This window comes from Lolium perenne, chromosome 4 (assembly GCF_019359855.2).
Source record: "Lolium perenne isolate Kyuss_39 chromosome 4, Kyuss_2.0, whole genome shotgun sequence".
In the NCBI taxonomy this organism is placed as follows: domain Eukaryota; kingdom Viridiplantae; phylum Streptophyta; class Magnoliopsida; order Poales; family Poaceae; genus Lolium; species Lolium perenne.
In genome coordinates, this window is record NC_067247.2 from 288,464,435 (window position 1) to 288,489,876 (window position 25,442).

A 25,442-nucleotide genomic window follows, 5' to 3' on the forward strand; every position below is an offset into this window, starting at 1 on the left:
GGGTGCCGCCCCTACACCTAAGATAGGTGTAAGGGCGGCTAGACATGCAAGGGTCGCACTACGATAGCATGTTATACGAAGAACTATGCTAACCCTAACACATCTATGATAACTACGTTGCTCGCCATCAAAAAGGCTTCAGTACGAGCAACGCATGAACAACATGAAGCTTATGCTGCCTAGATCGCAAGAGGCAGCATGATGCTTACCGGTAGAAACCCTCGAGACGAAGGAGTTGGCGATGCGCCGAGATTGATTTGTTGGTTGAACGTTGGTTGTTGTTTATTCCATAAACCCTAGATACATATTTATAGTCCAGCGGACTTTCTAACGTGGGAACAATCCCCACCGTGCACGAGACAAACTCTATCTAAACGACACGTATCCTACTATATTACAGATACACGGGCCAACTAGCCCAAACTTTGCGTAACAGGCCGATTCATGTATTTCTTTTATGTATTTTCTTTAAGCCCATCTTGATCGCGGCCCACCTCTGACTTGGTCAAATTCTGGTGATAACACATGCCCCCCTGGTTTTGGAATTGATAATTCCAAAATCACTCTGTTTTTCTTCGTCGGGTCATGTCATGGCAGAGCAGAACCGTCGCAGCATTCTTCATCATGATGCCCTGTCTTCTCAACTATTCCGCGTGATTTGATCGTTGTCTTTGGGCACCGCCTCCTCGGAAACTGCTGTGGCCTTGAATTTCTACTATAGCCCCTTTATTTAACCGCTCTGAGCAGTTTGCCACTTCATCACCTTGCTCTGTTCTGGCCATCGGCACCCAAAAAAACCCCAATCTCTCATAGCCAGGTCTTCCTCTTCTTCCTCTTCCACCTCGTCGATCTTCTCTGACTCCTCCTCATCCCGCGAGCCGACGCCGGAGTGGGGCTCGTTGGCGGCGCACGACATTCTCGCCCCAACGACGTGGGACAAGGAGGAACACGATTCCTCCATCTGGTCTGAAGATGACAAATCTCTGACCGATGGAGAGGGCGACCTTCAATTCCTCGTCGACGGGGAAGAGGAGGCGGAGAGCGAGGACGACCGCTTCTCCTGGGACGATTTCACCTCCTCCGAGGAGGAGGCGGAGGAGGACGACGATGACGACGACTCCCTCGAAGGTTACCCACCAGCGAAGCGCCTCCGCACCTGGTGGGACGACGACAGCGATGACGACGATGAGGAAGATGAAGCTCCCGTAGAAGGCTACGGAAGCTCTGATGAGGAGCCTCTCAGCAGCTGCGCCGGAGGCAGCGACGACGAGGGCAGCAACGGCCCCTAGATTAGGGATCAGTAGTAGTAGTTGGCTTTTGCCCTCTTCTTCCCTGAGCAATCGGCTCTTTCTTTGTAAGAAATCCCCTTATTAATGAAGAAAATATCCTTCAATTAATTTCGCTTCTTTGTCAACCTTGACGATCGTTGAATGGGGCTGTCGTACAGAGAGCCGATAGCAGAACATCGGCTCGCACTGCGATCTGAGGCCAAACTGTTGCCTAAACACGCAGTCCAACAAGCCTCAATAGGCCTAATTCTCGTCCAAACCATCAGATTGAACTCCTCAGCAACCACCAGGAGATTCGTCTCACACATCATGATTTCTGGTCTGAACCGATTCCGTTAACTTGCTAATTTGAGCTTATTCCTCTAGAGTCGATATCAGCGTATCGGCTTTGTTATTCTGAAGTCGATGCCCGTGCATCGGCTGTATTTGCATACTGTTATCTCCATACGTTTTCTCAAGTCGATGCCTGCGCATCGGCTGTGATTTTTTTTTTACTGGCCGATTTTAAATCGGCCCTCACATCTTACTGCCCGTCATCCCACATGCTTGGGAAATACTTCTTGAGGTGTTGACCATTGACAGCTACTGGGAACTTCTCGCCGTCCAACTCTTCCAACAAGTATGCATTGCCCTTCAAGGCCTGGACAACTTTATACGGACCGTGCCAATTAGGAGACCATTTGCCATATGCCTTGTCCCTGGTTCCTAATGGCAACACAGCTTCCCATACTAGATCACCAACTTGAAACTCCTTTGGTCTAACCTTTTTATTGTAGGCACGAGCCACCCTGGCTTTGTTCTCCTTAATCTTCTCCAACGACCAAAGCCTAAGCTCTGTTGCGTCCTCAATAGTGTCACTCATCAAGGCTGCATATTCTTCAGCTGTCAGATCATTCTGAAACGTGACACGTCTTGATCCAGCCGTAATTTCCCAAGGCAATACGGCTTCCTGTCCATAGACAAGCTGATACGGCGAAGTCTTTATAGCTCCATGGCACGACATGCGGTAAGCCCATAACGCTTCTGACAACTTCTCATGCCAATCCCTAGGGTTCTCGTCAATTTTCCTCTTGATCAGCTTGATTAGACTCTGATTGGACGCTTCAGCTTGCCCATTAGCTTGAGCATAGTACGGAGATGATCGGATCAGTTTAATCCCCATGTCATCGCAGAACTTCCTGAACTCTTTAGAAACAAAGACCGAACCTCCATCGGTCGTGATAGTTTGGGGAATCCCGAACCTATGAATGACGTGTTCTTTCACAAATTTGATCACATCTTCTGATTTCACCTTTTTCATAGGGACGGCTTCCACCCACTTGGTGAAGTAATCTGTGATAACCAAAATCCATTCATGTTTTTTGCTCGACGCCGGATGGATTTTGCCGATCATATCCATGCCCCACCCCCGAAACGGCCAAGGCTTGATGATAGGGTTCATCGCTGATGCTGGTACCATCTGAATCTTCCCGAACATCTGGCACGCTTGGCACCCCTTGTAATAATTAAAGCAATCTTCAAGCATGGTGGGCCAATAAAACCCTGATCGCCTGATTAACCACTTCATCTTATGAGCCTACTGATGAGTTCCACAGGCGCCTTCATGCACCTCATGTAAGAGCCGATTAGACTCAGTTGGCCCCAGGCACTTGAGTAGTAACCCTTCCAACGTCCTGTAGAACATATCTTCTCCTATGAGGACATACTTCATGGCTTTGTACCTTATCCGTTTAGGTGCCCCCCGAGCCGAATCTTTTAAATAATTGAAGATTTCGGCTCTCCAATCATCCTGTTCCAGGAATTGTACCTGAACCTCCGACCCGTCAGATATATCTATATAGCCTGACGCCATTTGTGCGAGATTGTTGGCCTCGGTATTTTGGGATCTTGGGACCCAATTAAAGTTGATGTACCGAAACTGTGTCATCAACTCACGGCATTCCACCCAATATGGGAAAAGCGATTCACTTTCGCACTTATATTCATCCGTGAGCTGGTTAATCACCAACTTGGAGTCTCCAAAAAGCTCTACCGCTTCTGCTCCGGCTTCCAGTAGCAACTCCATCCCCTTACGTATTGCCTCATATTCTGCTATGTTGTTGGTGCAAGGGGTAGATAATCTGATGGAGAAGGAGTATTCTGCCCCCCGAGGCGACACGAGCAGAATGCCGATGCCACAACCATCGTCACAAACCGATCCATCGAAGAACATAGCCCATGCACGTATAGATAGTGCTGCTATATTGGTACTGATCCGTTCAGCGATAAGATCGGCCAACGCTTGTCCCTTGACTGCTTTCGCAGGCTGATACCGGAGATCGAACTCTGACAACGCAAACATCCACTTACCAAGTCGGCCTTTCAAAACAGGGGCCGACAACAATGTGCTTGACAACATCTGACTTGCATATGACGATGATCTCTGCCGTCAAAAGGATGTGATGAAGCTTGGTGCAGGTAAAGAACAGGCAGAGGCAAAGTTTTTCGACCTCAGGATATCTTGTCTCCGCGTCCAGCATCCTTCTGCTGAGGTAGAAACGACCTTTTCAACGCCCTCGTAGAGTTGCACCACTACCGAAGCGATGGATGTGTCAGCTACTGACAAGTAGATGTAGAACGGCCTGTCTTGCTGGGGCGGAACTAGCACAGGCGGCGTCATCAGATACCGCTTAATCTCATCAAACGCCTGTTGCTGTTCTGCCCCCCCAGTGAAACTCGTCATCAGATTTAGTCTTCACCAGCGCCATGAACGGCTCGATTCGCCCTGACAGATTAGAGATGAATCGTCGGACAAAATTGATCTTGCCGATGAGACGTTGGAGCTCCTTCTTCGTGGTTGGCGGCTGCATGGTACGCACCGCCTCCTGACTTTTCAGGCCGATCTCAATTCCCCGTTCATGAACCAGAAAACCTAGGAATTGACCAGCCGTCACGCCAAAAGCACACTTCTTCGGATTCATTCTCAGTCCGAATTTCCGAGTTCGGTCTAGGACGCGCCGTAAATCATCCAAGTGTCCCCCCATGGAGACAGATTTGACTACCACGTCGTCGATATAGATCTCCACCAACTTACCGATCAGATCATGAAATATATAATTCATGGCTCGTTGGTACGTTGCACCAGCATTCTTCAACCCAAAGGTCATGACCACATATTCAAACAAACCTACTGCTCCTGGTACTCTGAATGCGGTCTTGTGTATATCTTCCGGAGCCATGAAGATCTGGTTATAGCCGGCGTTGCCATCCATGAAGCTCAACACCTTGTGGCCAGCAGCAGCATTTATCAACGTTTCTCCCACCGGCATCGGATATTCGTCCTTTGGAGTGGCTCTATTGAGATCTCGGAAATCGATGGCCACACGCCACCGGCCGTCCTTCTTCTCTACAGGAACGATACTGGAGATCCACTCAGCATACCTGCATGGCCTGATGAACCCGGCGGCCAACATCTTCTCGATCTCTTTCTTGACTTCTTCCAGAATTTCGGCCCTCATCTGACGTGCTCGTTGTTGGAACGACCGAAATCCTTTCTTAAGGGGGAGCCGGTGTTCAATGATGCTCTTGTCCAACCCAGGCATCTCCGTGTAATCCCATGCAAAGCAATCTGGGTATTCCTTCAACAGAGCTATCATCTGTCCCCTGAGCTGTGGATCTAACTTCTTGCTGATAAAAGTCAGTCGCGGCTTATCCCCAGGACCAATGTCGACTTCCTCTAGCTCATCAGCCGATGTAAACCCATACCCTAGCTTTCCGTCACCTGTGAGGTCGACGCCACATACTGGGAGAGCAGGTGGTATGGATAATACGGGCCGATCGCTAGAATCGGCTTCCATCTTGATCATCACCAGGATCTTTTGGCAGTGTCGGGGCCGATCGCGTGGAGCAGCTTCTTCCTTATCTTCGCTATGAGAGCAGCTGCCCTCGTCTCCACCCTCATCAGGGCGGTGCCCCAGTTCTACCATGTTGATGTTGAACGAGTATCTTGGCTGGCACCTCCTGGGGTAAGTGTCTTCAACCGTGTCAGCGGCGCATGACGGTGGATTAGGCACTTCTGGTGCCGCCAATGCGAATGACGACGGTGGACGGGGCTGAAGTGGCACTTCTCCTTGGTAGGTCCCGAGAGCTGGTCCTAATAGAAAGTGCTGATGCTTCATGACCTCCTGGATCATCCGAAAAGCAACATGCTCCAAAGTATTCACCAGGCTCTCAGAATGGCGATGCAGCGAGTGAGTCACCATGCAGCTAATCTCCTGGCGCAGGGACCTGGTACGTTCTTCTGACGGGACGGATAGGTCCACTCCATCGAGCGCGCCTTCCGGTGAGAACCCCTTCCACCGGATGCCATGTGAACGGGTTCTGTGAAAAGAGCCGATGAGGTCGGCTTCGAGGATGGTTTTGACCTCGTCATACTTCTTCTTGAGCTCGTCGGTCAGATCCTCGTACGTGACTGGAGTGCCGTCCGCCATCTCAGATGTAGATGGCGAGGTGGTTGATGTCGAAGCTTGTCCCACCGGGCGTGCCAGAATGTGTTGCGGTCAAAACCCACCGGCGGGCAGCGACGGGCAACACAGTAGAGCCGGGAACAACTTAGGGCTGCGGCTGGCCCTGGTCCCTCCGAGCGACGGCCCGCAAAGCCTCTGGTACACACGTCCGATGCTGATGCAAGGGCATGCCACCTGACCTATACCTGGTCAGGAAGGTGATGGAGATGACTCGCTTAGTTTCCTGCATGGCATACACGTAAACATTAAATACGAGCCTCGATCGGCTCTCAGGTTATCCTGTGAATCGGCTCAAGGAGCCGATCCACCCATGATTCGTACGAGGTGCACGAATATATGGTGGTCCTGCTTGATCAAGATAAAGCTAATACGATCTACGACGATTTAGGGTTTTCACCGCATAATCGGATCATCCTACTCACGATTGGGCCTCGCGGCCACGCACGGTGATCGTAAGCCGATCCTAGATAGGGCCTAAAAACCAACACGAGGTTGATCCCCGGAACATCCTGTCTAGGACTAGCAAACGACACCCTACGTGCCGCTGGATCCTCCAACCCTTTGTAAGGCCTAACTATTGCAGATATTAAACTAATCCTTGAAGAACAAGGAGCAACCGTAACGGATCGGATCTACTAAATAATGATCAAGCGGGGTGCCGCCCCTACACCTAAGATAGGTGTAAGGGCGGCTAGACATGCAAGGGTCGCACTACGATAGCATGTTATACGAAGAACTATGCTAACCCTAACACATCTATGATAACTACGTTGCTCGCCATCAAAAAGGCTTCAGTACGAGCAACGCATGAACAACATGAAGCTTATGCTGCCTAGATCGCAAGATGCGATCTAGGCAGCATGATGCTTACCGGTAGAAACCCTCGAGACGAAGGAGTTGGCGATGCGCCGAGATTGATTTGTTGGTTGAACGTTGGTTGTTGTTTATTCCATAAACCCTAGATACATATTTATAGTCCAGCGGACTTTCTAACGTGGGAACAATCCCCACCGTGCACGAGACAAACTCTATCTAAACGACACGTATCCTACTATATTACAGATACACGGGCCAACTAGCCCAAACTTTGCGTAACAGGCCGATTCATGTATTTCTTTTATGTATTTTCTTTAAGCCCATCTTGATCGCGGCCCACCTCTGACTTGGTCAAATTCTGGTGATAACAAGAACCAAATGCAATTGCAGCTCTGTGGCCCTTAGATTTCGCTGGAATTGGAGTACCTTTGGCAAAAAACAGAAGTTAGTACAACATTTGTCTTACTGGATTTATAGACCAGTTCATGACAGAATCGATCGGCGATGCACATGGTCGAGTAACTGGGCATACCTTGTGTATTATTCAGGCTGTAGGACATCGGCATCGGTAAAGTTCCATAACAATCTTGTTCCTTGGCTGCTCCACAGATCAGTGGATTCCCTACTATGCTGCAAGAAAATAAATTCAAAGTTTCTATGGTGAATATATTTCCTCCGGAGATGGTACTTTGGTCAAAGGCAGAATGACACGGGGCTGAAGCCTTACTTGAATGTCCTCGCCAAAGACCCTGGAACTGGACCGCTCAGGTTATTATAGGACAGATCCCTGAGATGGAAGTCCCACAGTGAGCAACATTGATCCAACACAGTACACAATCACATAACAGCAATAATACTCACAAGAAGACAAGGTGCGATAAATTAGCCGATGATGCAGGGAATGCGCCAGACAGCGTATTGTTGTTGAGCCTCCTAGTACAGTAGAGCAGTGACAAACAATCAGAGCAGCGGTTGGCATCATGGGTCTTCAGGAGCAGTCCATGAATGGAAAACCTCCATAATGCCATTCAAGGCGGGTACAGTAGAAGAGAAGTGCACTCACAAGTATTGGAGGTTTGTGAGGCGGCTCACAGAGCTGGGAATTTCACCAGATAACTGGTTGCTAGAGATATCAAGCGTCTTGAGCTTTGTTAACCTGCCAATCTCTGGGATTCGCCCATTTATGTTGTTGTTCTGCAGCAGGCTGTAAACAAAAAGAGGAAGAGCGAAAGGTAAGACCCAAAAGAGTAAAAGCAGCATATGCAGTGGTGGGTTTGTAAGGCTACTATCATGGCAAGGAAAACTCACACTATCACAAGATTGGTCAAATTCTCTATGCTTGGGGAGAGCGGGCCAGACAGGTTCTGGCTCGGAGCTTCTCTGCCAAATTGACACAGCCAGGTACGCAATATTAGAGGATAACCTGTGACATAAATGATTTGAAGGGAGTCGGTTCCTTACAGGCCAGTGACAAGGTTTTCCTGTGAGCAGGTGACCATGGTCCAGCTGCAAGGATCCACGGAGTCCTGGTCCCAGTTCTTGAGCACGCCATGGGGATCCTTGAGGCAGTTCTTGATCATCATGAGGGCTTGCACTGCAAGTGCAAACAGAACAGAGATTGTCACATACCAATGCAAGAGGAACAAACAGAGGAGGCCCAATAACCCGGTGTTCTTGATCTGGGAGAAGGATACAGACAAGGTAGCGAGCGAGCACCAATGCAAGAACAAGAAACAAAAACCAAGAGGGCTCTTGATTTGAGAGAGGAATATTAACTTAACTAACCTTCATAGTTTACACCTTTGGGGGAGAGGAGACCGTTGGCCGGCGCGGGAGGGAAGGAGAAGAGAAGCAGCACCAGGGAGGAAGCAGCAAGAACCGCCATTAATCCACCGGGGAAGAAGCAGGGGCTCTAGGACTAGGAGCTTCTTGTGTGTTCAAACATGGAAGCAAGCAAGGGTGAGGCCAAGGAAAAGAAGCACGCAGCCTTCTCTTCTCGCGCATTGGAACTTTACGTATGTGGAGGCGAGTTGCAAGGTTGCGCATATACATGAAGTTGTTATGGATACTCCTACTTTTGATGAATGCGCTTTGTGCATTGGAGACGAGATTATTCATGAGATGGGCTAGCCGGATAGCAATCATCTTGGCAATGATTTTTTTTGCTATGGCATGAATTAAGCTAATAGGTCTATAGGAGATGCTCATCTCGTCCCCTCTTTTTGGAAACACCACAATATTTTCATAATTGACCCATTGGACGCGTGCCATATGGAGGGTGTTGAATTGATGAATGGCACACATGCCATCGTCCTTGATGATATCCCAACACTTCTTGAAAAAGACACCGGTAAAGCCATCTGGAAAGGGCGCTTTGTCGGGTATTTGCCTAATTAGCTTAATCCATGGAGAAGGGGCCATCAATGCCCCATATCAACGCTCCAAAAATTAAGGCTCTCCCAGTTGTAGTCAAGGTTCCTTGTAGGTCCTATCCCCATCACCGAAGAAAAGTGATCATGGATGATCCCTTCCTTTTGCGAATGCTTGGTGACCCATCCATTATTATGCTTGAGGCGGTACAAATGGTTTTTCCTTCCTCGCACATTCAGCCTCAAGTGAAATAACTTTGTGTTGGTGTCTCCTTTGATGTTAGAAATTCTTGAACATTTCTTTTTTTTCCTGCATAATTATTGCCAAACTAATAATTTCTCCTTTTAAGGGAAGCTCGAAGATCATGCTCATGCGTTCAAAGAGGTCGGTTTTCTTCGACTATGTCAAGTTGGAGGATGACAAAGGGCTTCGTGGAGGATCACATTGGTCTTTGGCACAAAGCTTTTGCGGCTCCAAGTGGCAAGACATTTCCCCGTTTGCCTTAGCTTTTGGAATAGATTTTGATAAGGCTCTATGTGCCCGGTTGTTGGCTCATTCCAAGCTTGTTGGACCACATGTTGAAACCCCAGGAGGAAAATCTAAGAATTCTCGAATTTTAAACTCCTTGGTCTTCCAGGGGCACTACCATCGGCAAGAAGTAGGGGGCAATGATCGGAGAGGGCAGGACATGGGTGTCAAAGTGAATGTCCCATTTGGTGTTGACAAAAAAAAAAGAGTCAAGCTTGCACATAGTGGGGCTCTCCTTCATCGTGCCTATTTTGAAGGTGGACTTTGAGCTCACAACTTTGAAGAGCATTTTGGAACCTATAGATGCGGCTACATGTCAACACTTTTCTTATTCTTGTCTCTACCTCTAGATTTGGTTGAAGTCCCTAAAGGGCAAAAGCCGGTTTTTACCATTTGCGGGCTTTTGGTAGATCAACTCGGTAAAGAAGTCATGATCCCTAGAGTACACGTTTGGCCCATAGACAAAGGTAATCTTGAACATCTCATTTGTGTGGCAGTTGAGGATCGAGGCACATGCGATGACGTTGGAAACTTCTACGACATCCTCATCCCAAAGCTTAAGGATGCCTACCACGAGTGCCAATTGCGAGGCGCTAGGCAAAGCTCTTGAGGCAGCGACGAATTGTTTTGCGAATTGCTCCAGGGCTTCCGCACCTTCACGGATGAGCATGGCTGCCATCATGGGCACTATCCAGCAGTCTCATGCCCCCAATTGTACCAGTGCACCCTTGGCCCTTGAATTCATCTAGAGCCTTCTCACTTTCTCTTCTCACTTTCTCAGTGACCACCTGACCCTGCTGTACAAGGCCCAGATTTTTTGCACCATCTTGGTGTTCTTCTTACAAAAATGATGCACATTAACCACACCCCCTCTATTTGGTTGTGGAAGAGCAAGTGTACTTCGAAACACAAATTCTTTGCTTGGCTCATTCTTCATGATAGAATAAATACTAAGGACATGCTACTAAGGAGGCATTGGAATGTTTCTGATACTCAAAGTTGTGTGTTATGCCATGATGATTCCTATGAAGATTGGAGACACCTCTTCTTTAACTGCATGTACATCACACGAATTTGGAATTATTTGCAAATACCCTGGCAGCCGGGAGATACACTTGCATCACTCTATACTGCCAAAAGAAATTTCCAGGGACCATGTTTTGTTGAAGTTGTGGTAATTGCATGTTGGAACATTTGGAAGCAAAGAAATGCATGCATTTTTGAGCATATCAGGCCGACTTTCAGATGTTGGAAGGCAGGGTTCTTTCATGACATCACCATGCTTATGCATAGGGTGAAAGCTGTTGATGTAGATCTTTTGTCAATATGGCTAAAGTCTCTTCCTTAGGTTCCTTTTGTATATAGTCTGTTTCCTTTTTTACACCGTTTTGTATATATTGTAACTCTTCTGTTTTGGGTTTAATAAAGTGAGGCTGTGGGGGGCTCCCCCACAGTAGAAAGTTTCAAAAAAAAAAATGATGCACATTTAGATTTTTTTTTTTTTGCAGATTTAGATGTGTATTCGAGAAAAGAAAAACAGTTCAGGCCAGAACAAAAAAGGCCCAGACCAATCCCAAAACTGCTTCCCACCTCTCACAATTCTGACAAATAAATGGCTCCAGGCAACTTGTTGCCCGTCAAGTAATTTTTTTACTGTATATGCCTCGCGAAGAATTTTGAGTTCAAATTTTTTACGACAATCACTCTACCAGAAACGATTCATGGTTCAAGCGCTCAGACACCGCTTACTCACATATATGCATCATCACAGAATATGATTTGCTCACCAAAACCGTTAATAATACACTAATATCATCTAATCACCACTAGAACAGTACAGTAGCAGACTTGCGAAGCTTAAAAAGCTCCTTGAAAATCATTTAGATCACTAGCATGATAGGGTGACAGAATCTTGCTACATAATACAGACAGAAAGATGTTCATAGTGAGGTGCCTGATCCTTCAGGTTCACCATGGGAATGTTCTCAGAACATTTCAGATGTAACCTGAGCAACCTCAGTTACAACTTTGTTGTATTCCGTTTGCAGCTTCTCCTTCACCTCTTCACTGATCTCCCCCTTGGCTGGCTTGGTCATGACCAAGACGCAGCAAGTTGGCCTCTTAGTAGTCCCAGCAGTAGCAAGCTCCTGTGAATGGAGGCAACCATAGTACATCAGATTACCATACTGTCTATCTTAACCATGAAGACAACCATAGCATAGGAAGGCACAAGTATAAGATAAATGAGACAAAACCAAGCAAGGTGCTAACACATTGTAGCACAATGGAGAAAACAATAGAACAACAAATGACAGGACAACTATATGCTGCTCCTTAGTTGTTATGCACCCACAGAGGAAAACATGTTCTCCCTTGGTACATCACATGATTAGAAGGCGAGGAATATACAGAGGTGAATAAAGGTATATATATATTGACATATATTTTGCCATAAAAGTGGGTAAATATGTAAAGCCAGATATGTTGGCCTCTCAACAGGGCATGTGCATGTTTCATGTTGGCATGTGACATGGGGCTGCTATCTCAGACGATGAAGCATGCCAATGCAAACAGAGAAACAGGTGATGCAAACGATAAAAAAAATCAACTCAAAAGGTCCCAAACGCAAAACCTTCTACTTCGGACAGATAAGCTGGTAAAGTGACCATCTTAAGCCTGTTTTGACTCACAGAATGTAAGGTGCAAACATAGAATTAGGAAAATAAATGACTGCCTGATTCTGATGCAGCTATCGTAAAGTGGATACATAAAATGTCAAGATGTGTGTTTTTTCTCATTAGCTGCCAATTGAATAGAACATTTGAAAAGACACTATGTGGTGCTCCTTAGATGTACAGTAATGTTCCAGAAAGGGAAACACTTTAGTGTTAACAAAAGGAAAAAAAAAACAGTTCTCAACTCAAAAGAGTGGCATTATTGCTATCTACAAGAAAAATAAAAGAGTTCTTCTTTCCAGTGTTAACAAAAATAGTTCATGGTGCTGTTAAAGATCCAAATAATGAAATATGCCTAGGTTGCACACTTTGTAGACTTAGTCATCATAGCATGAATCAGCAACTAGTCAATGAACATAGATATTGGAGAGAAATATGTAGCCTACCTCTTTTGAGTTCACATATATGTATGGGACATTAGCTTCCTCACAAAGTATGGGAAGATGTGTAATCACGTCGATCGGAGAGATGTTTCCAGCAATTACGCACAACCTGCGTCGAACAAAACCACATGTCAATGACATTATGCAAGTCTAGCCAATGAATGGTATAGCAAAACAACAATATCAAACAACTAACCATCAGAATAACCTAACTCTAGAGATATTTTGAATAGTTAATAACTTCATAATAAAAAAAATGGACAAATTCTATCATCAGCAAAAACTGCACGCTGCAGTTTTAAGTAGGTATCTTAATGCCATACTGCATGTTTTGTGGGACACATGGTATGCACTATGATCAGGTCAGATAACTCCATGACATATTTGAGCTAAAGAAAATCTGCTTTTTGTTGATTGCTGTGATCAGGTATCACCGGCACAGACTCGGTGAGCTTCCCAAGAGTTGTCCAGGACTATCATACTACCGAGCAAACAATAAGCGTGAAGAGCTAGAGATGCTACCCTTTGTTCCCGCGACGGATGCTCTTGACCACCTCCTTGACCCCGCGCTTCAGGCACTTGGCCTCCGACGCTGCAAAAACCAAACCGCGTCATGATTAAACCGAGAGCTTGCCAACAGAGCCGAAGAAACTTGGATTTGCGCGAAAGAGGAAAAAAGGTAAACCCCACGGACCTCGGCGAACGAGCTTGAGGGTCCGCTTGGAGAGCTTGTCCTTGGCGAGAGGCTGCGCGATGGGCGCCAGCGCCAGCGCCATCTTCTTCTTCTTCTCCGTCTCCGTGTCGCTCCCCATCGCCGCCGCTGCCGCTGCCGCCGCCGCCTTGTGGGTTTAGGATGGTGGTGGAGGAGCTAGGGTTTTAGGACTCGAGACGCCGAGCCGCTCGCTATTAAAAGGGGTTTGGGCCTAGTCCCTGGACGTGGGCCCGCACACGCATTTCGGCCCACCTGGTAGAAGCTCCTGGGCAGATAAGCGGCCCAAACCCTACCTATCCCTCGCAACGCGCACCAGCTCGACCGCCGGCGCCTCCACCCCTCGCTGACCGCCGACGAGCCGATTCTCCACACTGAGTTGCTGATTTTTTCGCATGGGAAAATCCGAAGGTGACCGGAATTTTCCCCTTTCTGCACTGTGTAGCTTCCTGGACTGGTTGAAGTAGTAGTTCGAGTTGGGAGGCATGAGTATTTTTTTGCTGCTTTGTAGACAAGAAGGCGCCGCGGGAGGCGAAGGTTGATAGGAAGCTGGCGCTTGGGCTTGGAGTGAAGAAGAAGCAGCTGAAGAAGAAGAAGGACAGAGTTTTGGATGGTGCCGTTGAGAGCGAGGTCGCTGCCGGACATGGTATCCTAAAAGGTATTTGCACTGATTGTTTCGCTGCCATTTTGTTCTGGAGAATCAGTGGTTAATCTAGGCCTGGAGCTTAGTTTATGCGCTTATTAAAAAATGAATGTTACACTCATCGCCCCCGGACGCCCCGGCAAAGGGTAAAAGCACTGATGCAGTGGTACAGTTTGAATTAGGATGGGTAGATAAAGAAAGAGTGCATATTGATTTCTTGGTCCGACTGTTTGATCCTCCATTGTCACTTAAGTTCAAGTTTGAAGTAAAAACTTGCTCGGTAACTTTTCAGCATGCGTGGAGGCCTTTAATTTAGGGCCAGGATAGATTCCATCACTTCATGTTCATTCTGTCAATCTGATGCATTGCCTGTTTCATTCAGACTGAATCAGATCAGAGGCTCCACCACAGCAGGATTGCAAATTGTATTATTGATGTAGAATCACTCAGATGGTCTGTCAGTTTACGGCTGTAGAACGTAGAATGGTATGACAGAATCGATATTCTGAATACCTTTCTACTCTTCAGTGTCTCATGTGCACAAAACAAGTAACATGAGTACCATCTCATTTCTTTGGCGCCTGTTAATTTCTTGGTTCCAGCTCTTTGAGTTCTTTATCTGACCCTATATATTGTTGTCAATTTTTTTTTCCAAAGCGTGATAAGGAGCTATATCTTGGTAGTATAATGCTTTATCTTCTGTCTTTACTTGTTAGATAAAGAATTGGTAGGAAGCAAGAAAACTTTATTGATGAAGCAAAAGAAGAAAACTAAGCATGTCAAAGTAACAAAACGTCTTACCAAGGCCGGTAATTTGGTGTCTGTCGTTGAGGATGAGGCAACGCCTAAGCTGAAGAAGAAGAGCAAAAGGCAGCTAAAGGAAAGGAACAGTCCTGTTGAGGCAGAAAGTCCATTGGAAAGTAATGATGCTGACACACTTAGGCTCAAGAAGAAAAATAAGAAGGTGAAGGAAGGGAAGAGCTCTGTTGAGCCTGACACACTTAAGCTGAAGAAGAAGAAAAAGAAGGTGAAGGAAGGGAAGAGCTCTGTGGAGCCCAATGGTGCAGATGATATCCTGCATTATGAAAATCCAGATGAAGAATCTCTAAGCGGTAAGATTTGCTTCCAAGTTTACACTTTGACTGCTGAATTATGTTTGAACCATGATGTATGACGTTGTCCTTATCACATTTTTTCTTGACAAATGGTTTTTCATCCGTGCAAGAAGCTGGTTGATAGCCTTCATTTTGTCCCATATTTCCCACTCTTGTAATTCTTGAATCTTTCTTGTGACTAATAGTTGATGTGCATATATTTTATGCAGCTGATGTCAGCCAACTTGCTGATGAGAGTGAAGTTATGGGTATTGGGGAACCAGAAAAGGCAAAAAAACGAAAGAAAAATAAGAAAAGTAGGCCTTTGTACTTTTGTTCTAAACAAAGTTGTTCTTAATTATTATCTAACTGTTGCATAAATGGTTCTGTTTCCTGACACACTTTCTTTCCACTTGATGCAGAAAAAGTGAAGCAATCTGGGGAAGTCAACACAACAGATATGCAGGTATCAATTAGAGAGGACAATTTGGAGAGGCATGTTGAAGTTGATACTGCAGATGTTGTTGAAGTTGATACTGCAGATGTTGATGAAATTGCATCTGTCGATGAAGACTGTTCTAGAGGAATGAAAAGTAATGCTACACTTATAAAATTTTTTATCACCCATAAGTTATATTTTCCTCTAGTATATAAAAAAGATGCATTGTCCAGTTTCCACAATGAAAAATACATAATTTACTGTCACCAGTTACACTCTCAAGGAATGCCATTACATAGACTTCCTTAAATCAAAAGATTCGTGGGAGTCAATTTCATCGCGAAACTGACAGATCTATAAGTCTAGCTTGTTGGTTCTATCAGCCTAAATCATATGTGGTGTAGACTTTGAGGGTGCTCATTAGTTGGCAGTCTGCTCCAGTGAATTCCAATGTATTCCCATATCTTGCTTTGTTATCCTAGAACCTGCAAATGGACGCAGCAAAGTCCAAAATGGCAAAATACTGATGATGTGACTGATGTCTTGTCAGAATGGATCTTGGAGTACAGGCAGAAGCGGCCAGGCTTGAAAGTTTTGCAGCAACAAATAGATGAGTTTATAACTGCGCATGAAGAACAAATAGAGCAGGTGTGTATTTTCCATTTATTAAGCATTCAAGGACCAGCCAACTGACCTGATTTATAGCTAGCTTGTTCTGCAAACAATTATTGAATATCTCGAGTTAAAATGCAAGCTAGGACAAGTTATTTAAGCTTGGTAGAGTGTATTGCCAACGCACGAAAATCATGTGCTTTCTGTCATTTATTAGGGAAAAGAATTTTCCATATGTTTGTGTTGGTATGGCAACTGTTTGATTTGTTTGTCATCTGGTACCTGTTTGATTTATTCAGGAGAAGAAGGAACGAGAGGCAGCAGCTGCAGAAGATGGGTGGACAGTTGTAGTGCATCATAAGGGTAGGAAAAAGACTACAGATGCTGAAACTGGAACAGCGGTTGGCTCTGTATCTCTGGTTGCAATGCAAGAGAAAATGGCTCAAAAGAAACCTATGGAAGTTGGTCCGAACTTCTATAGACATCAGAAACGGGAAGCTCATATGACCGGTATGTCAAAAAATATTTATAGATTCCCACTATTATCCTTGATGCAGTTTCAGTTACTCCTAGTGGTCAGTACATGTATGATGCATTAGAACCTAGACTATGTTCAACGCTATAGTTTTAGGCAAAGAACGGATAGCTCGGACTTGCAGCGTTGTCCGGTTAAGGTGTTTGCCATGCCAGTCTTGTGACTTTCTGTTTAGTGTAGTCTGTTAGGGTTTTGCAAATATACAAGGCTTGGGTCATTATTCATTTCTTTTTGTTTTCAGTCGAGAGTCTAGGGATACATCTCATATGTTCCAGAAGTTATTTTGTGGTATCAAACAGAGTGACTTGGTTAGGTCAGCCATCGCAAATAAATGTTATTTTTGCATGTCAAGTTAATCCTTTCATGAAATATTGCAGTACGTGAAATTTGGTTTGGAAAAGAGGTGCTATGCGACTTTGATTGAGGAACTTATTTTCTCTATCTGCTACGAGCTGCAGCCTGCAGCATATTGCATTTTTTGTGCAGCTTGATCATGATTGTGGCTGCAGAAACTGCTTGGGGCTAACCTGTGTTTCTTTCTTGTGCAGAACTGGCGATGCTGCAGAGCAAGTTTGAGCAGGACAAGAAGAGGATACAGCAGCTACGGGCGCAAAGGAAGTTCAAGCCTTACTGATGCTGCACGGATTTTGAATAGGGTCCTTCAGGCCACGGAGGTGCAGGGTTCATTCTACATTATTCAGGAGCAGCCACCGGCACCGAGAGGCTTGGTTGCTATGTTGATCATGCGTACACTGCATTCCTTTTTTGACAGAAAATGTTGCATTGTTGGACAAGATGATGTATGCTTGATGACCGAAACCATTGACAGCTATGTACGGAGTACAATGGGGACAGAGATTTGGCGCACATGGGTAGCAGTGATCTCGTTTTTAAAATAAAATGAAAATCATATTTTTAAGTTTCAAAAAAATCTGAAAAAAATATATTCATACAGCCAATAATGTATCCCACAAACGTGTAAAATATCAATTTTAAATACTTTATATTTTAAGCTACACAAAAAAGACAAAAGTACAGATCTGAGTAGTCATTTTCAAATCTACAAAAGTATGTCAGATTGTTATTTTTGTCTAGCTCAAAGTAAAAAAGAATTTTGGGTTGAGATTTTCCATGATTGTGAGATGTATCGCTAGCAATGTACAGAATTATTTTTCCAGGCGAGAGCACTGGAGCTCGGGAGCCACATGTACTTTTCGGTACAATGGCTTAAACATTTGTAGCACAAATGTACTTCTTGGTTATTTGGCCCATTTTTTGTGGATCATTCTTGTGTTGTTCTTTGCCCCTCAGTAGCATGTTAGTCCACGAGGTGGCTGGATAGAGGCGACGGTGTTCTACAGCTGCCCTGCTGTCGACGAGATGGACGCGTTTTGGAGCTGCTCATATCAGTGAGCAGCTCCGTTCGGGGTTGGGGGTTTGTTGGGGGTTTCAGACCGTTCCGTTCGGACAGTTTGGCCCTGGGGTATGTTTGGTTGTTGCCCAAATGTGCCCTGCCAAGATTGTCGCAACCTGTGATATATTGTAGCCAAAATTTTGGTTGGCAAGAAATGGCATAAACCAAAGTACCAAACATATCGTAGTATCAGTAACCCCTCTCAACAGTAGGTGTACATCAACCATAAACCTCCTCACCGCAACACGTGGCACACAGAGGCAACCGCAGCCTTTTGTTAACTAGGACAGACACTGACTCAGACACTCAGTCTCACACACACCCAAGAGATACCAGAGAACGTCGACCGCGATGGTGAGCCTCTCGACCGGCGTCCTGGGCGCCCTGAGCATCGCGTCCCTCGTCCTCTCCATCCCGCTCATCGGCGTCGGCTCCTACCTCAACGACCACGCCGCCGGCGCCACCGAGTGCCAGCGCCTACTTCGGCTCCCGGTCCTCGTGCTGGGCGGCGGGATCCTGCTCCTCTCCCTCATGGCGCTCGCAGTGAACAACTGGTACCATAGATGTTTATATTATTTTCTATATTCTTGGTCAAACATATTATGGGCAGGAGGGACGAAAAGTGTTTTTAGCTCCCGAGCTCCAGTGCTCTCGCTATGTTAAAAAAAATTAAAAATATTTTTACAAGTTATAAAAATCATGAAAATAATTCTGAAGAATGGCATTGATACATCCCACAATCATGCAAAATCGCAATCCGAAATTCTTTTTATTTTGAGCTAGAGAAAAATGACAAAATCTGATATGTTTTTGAGATTTGAAAATGACTACTCAGATCTACAATTTTATCATTTTTGTGTAGCTCAAAATATTAAGTATTTGAAATTGATTTTTTGCACGTTTGTGGGGTACATCTTTGACTATGTGTGGATTTTTTTGCAGAATTTTTTGAAACTCAAAAATATGATTTTTATTTTTTAAAAAAAAACGAGATCACTGGTGCCCATGTGCACCAAATCTGGGACGAAAAGTGTTTTTAGCTCCCGAGCTCCAGTGCTCTCTCTGTCCAGGAGGGAGTACTACAACAATCACTAACTCCATGATTGGAAAGTATAAACATCACGTGCTCCCTCCTTTCAGTACGTTGGTTCGTTTATTTTGAACAAAAAAATGGTGTTACTTAATTCCATGGATAATCCTACGTTTAGTTTTTATTCTAAGTCAAACTATTTTAAAATTTGACCGAATTTATAAAAAATGTAACAATATTAATGACATGAAATTAATATATTGTGAAAATACATTCTAAGATGGATCTAATTATTAATTTGTGGTCATAAATGTTGCTACATTTTTTTTTTTTTGAAACATAAGCATATATTAACTCAAGACACATCAGAGGCTTTACATTCACACTTGGCCATTTCAACCACACACGGAGGAACTGCACCGATTAACACATGCCTATTAGCCTCCACTTTGACTAATCTAGCCATTTCATGAGCAACCTGGTTACTAGCTCTGTTTACTTTAGAGATCAAACTATCAGAAAAAGACCGAATAAGAGACTTCATGTCCTTAACAATATCAGCAATTGAAGATTTGTTGGGACCTATTGCACATAGTTCCGAAATCAGAGAAGCACAATCATTCTCCAGATGAACAAGTCCTGCATAATGTGGAATTATTGCTTTAATGACTTCCAAACCTGCTATGGCCTCAGCTGCATTTGGACAGTAAGGAATTCTGCCCCATGCTACAGCTCCCCAAGCTCCAATACCTTCAGCTTCTAAGAAACTTCCATCAAAGTTCAGTTTTGCCCAGCCTGTAGCTGGTCTTCTCCATGGAGCAACAACTTCTTTGCAGGTTTGGCCATTATTTGCAACCTGACTGACGATAGGGCATTTACCTTTCTCATCAATGATAAGCTCAATGTCTCTGGTGTCCTGCACAGAACTAAGGTCATAAATGTTGCTACATTATTCTATGAAGTTGGCCAAGTTCAATAAGACAAAACAAGAAGCACACTTATTCGTAGACAGAAATGGTAGGTCTGTTCTACTTAGGTATATATAGCGATTAAGGATATAGAAAAAATGCAAATCCTAATCTCCACATTTTTCTCCACATTTTTCTTTTATTCTCACAAATTTATTTCATCCGTCCCATAATAGAACTGAACCAGTCAAAACCTAAATGTTCGAGTATCATAGAAGCAAGGGCGATAAGTATTCATGAGTTTGAGCTATTGCTAATAACTCCGCCGCCTGAATACTTGATTCGTTAAGGTCGTCACCCTCTGTAATTCTCTATCGTTTTCTTTGTTTGTCTCTTAAGGTTCACAAGACTTAAATCAAACTCCAATCCCTACTACCACTCACGATGACATTCAACTTATCTTGTCTCGTGCCTCATACGGTCGATGTTCTAACCGCTACCCGATCCTATCTTGCCTTTTGTTCCGTGCTTCCTCCTCCGGGTCAGCTGTGATTCAAGTCACAAGAAATAACATAGTTTAGGAAGTAATTAATATCTTAGTTATATAATTAAATTAATGAGGGGCTAAATAGAAATGGCAAAAAATAGGGGTCAAACAGGAACAACATGGGCAAGAGTGTAGAAGGACTTGAATTTGGGTATAAGTTAGTAATGCCAATTTATTTGCTTTCAGCCGTTTTGTATTTGCTTAGTTCTTAGCCATGTTGTAGTTCTTCGAATCTTCGGTAGTCTGATCCTACTTGAAAATTAAAGCGGACCACCGCCAGTAACAGAAAACACGCTAACAAAAAAGTGTCTACTGTGTTTTCAGTCCGGCTGCTGCAAGCCGCCGGCGTACTGCGGGTACCGGCCGGTGAACGCGACGTGTTCTACGAGGCCCCGGCGAGCGGCCTGGACACGACGGACGCGGACTGCCAGGCGTGGAGCAACGAGCAGAGCCTGATGTGTTTCCGCTGCAACGCGTGTAAGAACGCCGCGCTGGCCACCGCCAAGAGCAACTGGCGGGCCGTGGCCGGCGCCAACGTCGCCGCCCTCGTGCTCCTCACTTTCGCCTACTCCCTCGGCTGCTGCGCCCTCCGCAACAACGACCGCCGCCGCCGTCACTACTACTGATCGCTTAGTTTGTTGTTCTTCTATGCATGCATGGTGGTTCCAGAATTCAGAGTAGATCGATTTTGTGTTTGGTTTTCTTCTTCTTCAGTTAGCAATGCAGTTAAGCACAGAGGTAACAGCAGACAGGATGTATAATTGTTTGGTATGATGCAGATTTTCTAAGAGGTTAGAAACACAAACACGGCGCTAGCTAGACCATCAGAATTGAAGGTGGCATGCATGTGAATGAATGAATGAAGCAGAGGCCTCTGAAGAGTCTGAACACCAGCACTTTTCAGAAGTCTTAGACGTTGGTTTCCACGGTCAAATTCTACAGCATAACCAGACGAGTACCCCTTACATGTAGGAAAACGCTACAATTGTCAATTACCTAGGGTTTAGGATTATGACGGCTCTTGCACAAGTTGTGCCGGCCTCCTTCTTATATATATACTAGATGACACCCCGCACGTTGCTGCAGAAATAGCCGATGCATTTGTAATATGCACAAAAGATGTATGAAGAAAAATTCAAAATAAATCGCGGATGAGTTCATAAGGAGCAAAAGATGTACAACCAAGAAATCATAATTTTGGGCGTATAATTCATGGGAAGTTGTGCAAATTGAAAATCGAAAAAATAAATAGTTGGTGAAGAAAAAGTGTAGTTACTCATTGCTCTTTACAGAAAAGAAGGCATGAGACTATGTTTTTTCTTTTGACGGTGAGAAATTAGCCTATCTTGCCAGTGGCTTGTAATGGAGGACGATGCTTTTATCTCTGATGAACGCCCTTCCTGCAAATGTGTTGCAAGCTGAAGTGATTAGACTTGCTATTAGCCCATAGATTAGAGTACATAAACAGGTGATGATGGATTTCGTGATTTCAGAGATGATAAAGAATAAAAGAGAGGAGCTAGAAAATGGTTTGGCGATGCACTCTTGGCATGACCTGACGCCATGTATCCAATTAAGGCTGGACATGCCCACGCTGCATCGTGCGACCGCCCCTTCCGGCCTTGATGATGTAGGCGATGCTCCGTCCAGCTTTCATTCCACCACCGGAGACCCACGAAGCTGGCCCTGCGCACGTGCCTGACGCGGACGACTGATAGAGACGGGTGCCGCTCACTTCCTCACCTCGACATGATCCTTGTTGGAAATAATCTTGTAGTTGCTTAGTAGTTAAGCTAGCAGCACTAGTTCAGTTTGGGTTTTGCTTGTAGCAGCAAAACGCCATCTAGACATTAGTTGTACTTGGTCGGCCACTGTAGCAGGTCGGTCATCGTAGCGAGGTTAATTCTTGTACTAGGTCGGTCACTGTAGCACCGACCTGAAAACCTCTATATAAGAGGCACCCTATGTGAAGCAATAGAGAGAGAAAAATGTAGCAGTCTAGAGCTGCACCAAGCTACTTGTGTCCACTTTCAATTTGAGTTGAGAGTGTGTGTGTCCAAGTGCAAAGAGTGAGTAGCAGCAACTCTTAATAGTAGCTTTCATTTGGTATCAGAGCCACGGCGATGGCGTTGGTTCCGCACGGTGGTGGCGCCGGGGGGAGCGCGATGCCGCTCTTCTGTCCGATACTCACCCGCGACAACTACACTGTCTGGGCGATCAAGGTCGAGGCCAACCTCGACGTGCAGGGCGTCTGGGAGGCGGTGGTTCCGGAAGACTCGACGGTGGCGGTCGATCCGGAGAAGAACAAGAGGGCGAGGGCATACCTGCTCGGCGCGCTCTCGGAGGACATTCTCCTGCAGGTGTCGTCGAAGAAGATGGCGGCGGCGATGCGGAGTGCCTCAAGGCGCGGTTCGTCGGCGCGGATCGCGTCAAGGCAGCTCGGCTGTCGACGCTCCGCGGCGAGTTCGATCGGCTGATCATGGCGGACGGCGAGGAGCTAGACATCTACGCTGGCAAGATCGGCTGCATGGCCACCAAGTTTGCAAGCCTCGGCGGGACGCTGAGCGACGCCCAGATGGTGAAGAAGCTGCTCGACACCGTTCCGGACTCGCTGTTCGCGGCAGTGGCCGGCATCGAGCAGTTCTGCGACGTCGAGACCATCTGCTTCGACGACGTGCTCGGGCGTCTCAAGGCGTTCCAGGAGCGGACGGAGCGGCGCAAGGCGGCTGTTGGCGGAGAGCGTCGTGGCGACCAGCTGCTGCTCACGGCCGCTCAATGGGAGGCACGACGACGTCAGCGCGGCCGTGGCCACGACCACAACGACATCGGGAGCAGCGTGGACTCAAGCGCGAGGGGACGGCGCGGCAAGTGCTGGAACTGTGGCGTTCGCGGCCACTTTTCCCGTGACTGCCCCGAGCCCAGGAAGGAGAAGGCGTTTCTCGCCAACGTCGACTGCGAGCCGTCGTTGTACTAGGTTGTGACTTCGTGCGGTGTCGACGACCAGCGTGTTCGTGCGCGTCTAGGTTGTGCGTGGCCGTGGCGGGAGTGCCCAGCTTGTCGTGCGTCAGAGAGCGTTGGTGATCTGTTGAAGGCCTGCGGCGTTGTGCGCGTTGGAGCGTGTTGTGCGTGCGGCCGGTATGTGCGGATCAAGCAGCCAAGTGCGCGTCTCAAGATGAAGACGAGGAAGAAGATGACAAGATTAGGGGGGTGATTGTTGGAAATAATCTTGTAGTTGCTTAGTAGTTAAGCTAGCAGCACTAGTTCAGTTTGGGTTTTGCTTGTAGCAGCAAAACGCCATCTAGACATTAGCTGTACTTGGTCGGCCACTGTAGCAGGTCGGTCACTGTAGCAGGTTAGTTACTGTACTAGGTCGGTCACTGTAGCACCGACCTGAAAACCTCTATATAAGAGGCACCCTATGTGAAGCAATAGAGAGAGAAAAATGTAGCAGTCTAGAGCTGCACCAAGCTACTTGTGTCCACTTTCAATTTGAGTTGAGAGTGTGTGTGTCCAAGTGCAAAGAGTGAGTAGCAGCAACTCTTAATAGTAGCTTTCAATCCTCACCTCAGAAAGGAAGAGCTGCATGCAAAACAATTTCAGCCGAGATAGAGATAAACGAAATCCACGTTACACCATGCAAACCAATTTCAATTATGTGGATTGGAGACGAACTGTATGTTGGGCCGCTGGCCATGCATGGCTGGATTCTGAAACTGGAGGGAGTCGAGGGGAGCGCAGTGCAAATAAGAACCATGTAATAGTAAAAGGCATGGGAGAGGAAACACATATATATAGAATAAAAAAGGCAGTAAGACCACCACCTCAATTAAGGCCTCGTGCGCAGCCGTTTGCAGCATTGGAGCTTGCTAATTAAGAAATTGAAGACGAAGGGAAAAAGTATTGGAAGACGTATCGAACCGACGGGCGAGTTGCTTGTGGCTGCACAACGGAATGTTGACACAATGCCAGTGCGGATACCGTTGAGACCACTACTAATCTGAATCACTGATTTGCAATCCAATGTTCAGGGATAATTAAGATGATGTGGCTGCACCAAAATTGAGCTTGCAAACATTAAATGCCTCTAAGTGGGGATGAACTTTATAGATATTATAGATAGGCACAACGTTACATCAAAATAAGAGGACACAGGGGGCTTTCTACAACTAGTACATACATGCTATAATTAACAGCCCCCCTCAATCACAACTACGAGTGATCATGTTGAGATTGAACCTAAGACGTGTAAAAACATCAACGGATAAGGGCTTTGTAAATATATCCGCAAGCTGATCTCTGGACTGAATGAACCGGATCTGCAATGCCTTCTGAGCCACCCTCTCACGGACAAAGTGAAAATCGACCTCAATATGCTTGGTACGAGCATGAAACACAGGGTTAGCTGAGAGATATGTTGCACCAAGATTATCACACCACAAGGATGGGGCTCTTGGCTGTGGAACTCCCAATTCGCGTAAAACAGACTGAACCCATACCAATTCAGTTGTGGCATTAGCAAGTGCCTTGTACTCGGACTCGGTACTAGATCTCGAAACTGTTGGTTATTTTCTTGCACTCCACGATATAAGATTGGCACCAAGAAAAACAGCAAAACCGCCAGTAGAACGCCGATCATCAGCACACCCTACCCAATCGGCATCCGAGAAGGCACTCAACAAAAGAGATCGAGACCGGTGTATACGAAGACCATCTGCTGCACTGGACTTTAAGAATCTGAGAATTCTCTTGACTGCTCCCCAATGAAAATCAGTAGGCTGCTGCATGTACTGACACACTCGATTTACTGAATACGAGATATCAGGTCGTGTGATACACAAATACTGCAAAGCACCAACTGTGCTACGATATTTAGTAACATCTTCTG

General features: G+C 45.8%; 3 protein-coding genes and 2 pseudogenes across 3 annotated transcripts; 3 read left to right on the forward strand and 2 right to left on the reverse strand.

The window, feature by feature from the left end:
• Window positions 1-7,669: 7,669 nt before the first annotated feature.
• On the reverse strand, window positions 7,670-8,607 carry LOC127295699 (protein NSP-INTERACTING KINASE 1-like). Its single transcript, XM_071818182.1, has 4 exons — window positions 8,396-8,607; window positions 8,072-8,204; window positions 7,919-7,990; window positions 7,670-7,814 (listed from the first exon to the last, which is right to left on the reverse strand). Exons 1-4 carry the CDS (start codon window positions 8,493-8,495, stop codon window positions 7,670-7,672), a joined length of 450 nt encoding a protein of 149 aa, XP_071674283.1. The 5' UTR covers window positions 8,496-8,607.
• A 2,679-nt stretch (window positions 8,608-11,286) lies between these two features.
• Window positions 11,287-13,508, reverse strand: LOC127295697 (H/ACA ribonucleoprotein complex subunit 2-like protein). Its single transcript, XM_051325690.2, has 4 exons — window positions 13,321-13,508; window positions 13,149-13,218; window positions 12,630-12,735; window positions 11,287-11,655 (listed from the first exon to the last, which is right to left on the reverse strand). The coding sequence occupies exons 1-4, from the start codon at window positions 13,436-13,438 to the stop codon at window positions 11,494-11,496; spliced, it is 456 nt and encodes a 151-aa protein (XP_051181650.1). The 5' UTR covers window positions 13,439-13,508; the 3' UTR covers window positions 11,287-11,493.
• Window positions 13,509-13,589: 81 nt separating this feature from the next.
• LOC127295693 (uncharacterized) lies at window positions 13,590-17,525 on the forward strand. Its single transcript, XM_051325687.1, has 8 exons — window positions 13,590-13,746; window positions 13,847-13,993; window positions 14,695-15,090; window positions 15,303-15,389; window positions 15,495-15,665; window positions 16,062-16,159; window positions 16,423-16,633; window positions 17,207-17,525. Exons 1-8 carry the CDS (start codon window positions 13,731-13,733, stop codon window positions 17,290-17,292), a joined length of 1,212 nt encoding a protein of 403 aa, XP_051181647.1. The 5' UTR covers window positions 13,590-13,730; the 3' UTR covers window positions 17,293-17,525.
• An 898-nt stretch (window positions 17,526-18,423) lies between these two features.
• On the forward strand, window positions 18,424-21,306 carry LOC139830184 (tetraspanin-8-like; annotated as a pseudogene).
• Window positions 21,307-22,474: 1,168 nt separating this feature from the next.
• LOC139830662 (uncharacterized) lies at window positions 22,475-24,071 on the forward strand (annotated as a pseudogene).
• The last annotated feature ends 1,371 nt before the right edge of the window (window positions 24,072-25,442 follow it).

Coding starts and splice junctions, on each gene's coding strand:
- LOC127295693 (XM_051325687.1), top strand. Junction 13,994..14,694: donor CGGACATGGTATCCTAAAAG/GTATTTGCACTG, acceptor TTTACTTGTTAG/ATAAAGAATTGGTAGGAAGC. Junction 16,634..17,206: donor ACGGGAAGCTCATATGACCG/GTATGTCAAAAA, acceptor TTTCTTGTGCAG/AACTGGCGATGCTGCAGAGC.
- LOC127295697 (XM_051325690.2), bottom strand. CDS start 13,438: ATGGGGAGCGACACGGAGACGGAGAAGAAGAAGAAGATGGCGCTGGCG. Junction 13,219..13,320: donor CCTCAAGCTCGTTCGCCGAG/GTCCGTGGGGTT, acceptor TGGTTTTTGCAG/CGTCGGAGGCCAAGTGCCTG. Junction 11,656..12,629: donor TATATGTGAACTCAAAAGAG/GTAGGCTACATA, acceptor CTCCATTCACAG/GAGCTTGCTACTGCTGGGAC.
- LOC127295699 (XM_071818182.1), bottom strand. CDS start 8,495: ATGGCGGTTCTTGCTGCTTCCTCCCTGGTGCTGCTTCTCTTCTCCTTC. Junction 8,205..8,395: donor CAAAGGTGTAAACTATGAAG/GTTAGTTAAGTT, acceptor TTGCACTTGCAG/TGCAAGCCCTCATGATGATC. Junction 7,991..8,071: donor GAAAACCTTGTCACTGGCCT/GTAAGGAACCGA, acceptor TCAATTTGGCAG/AGAAGCTCCGAGCCAGAACC.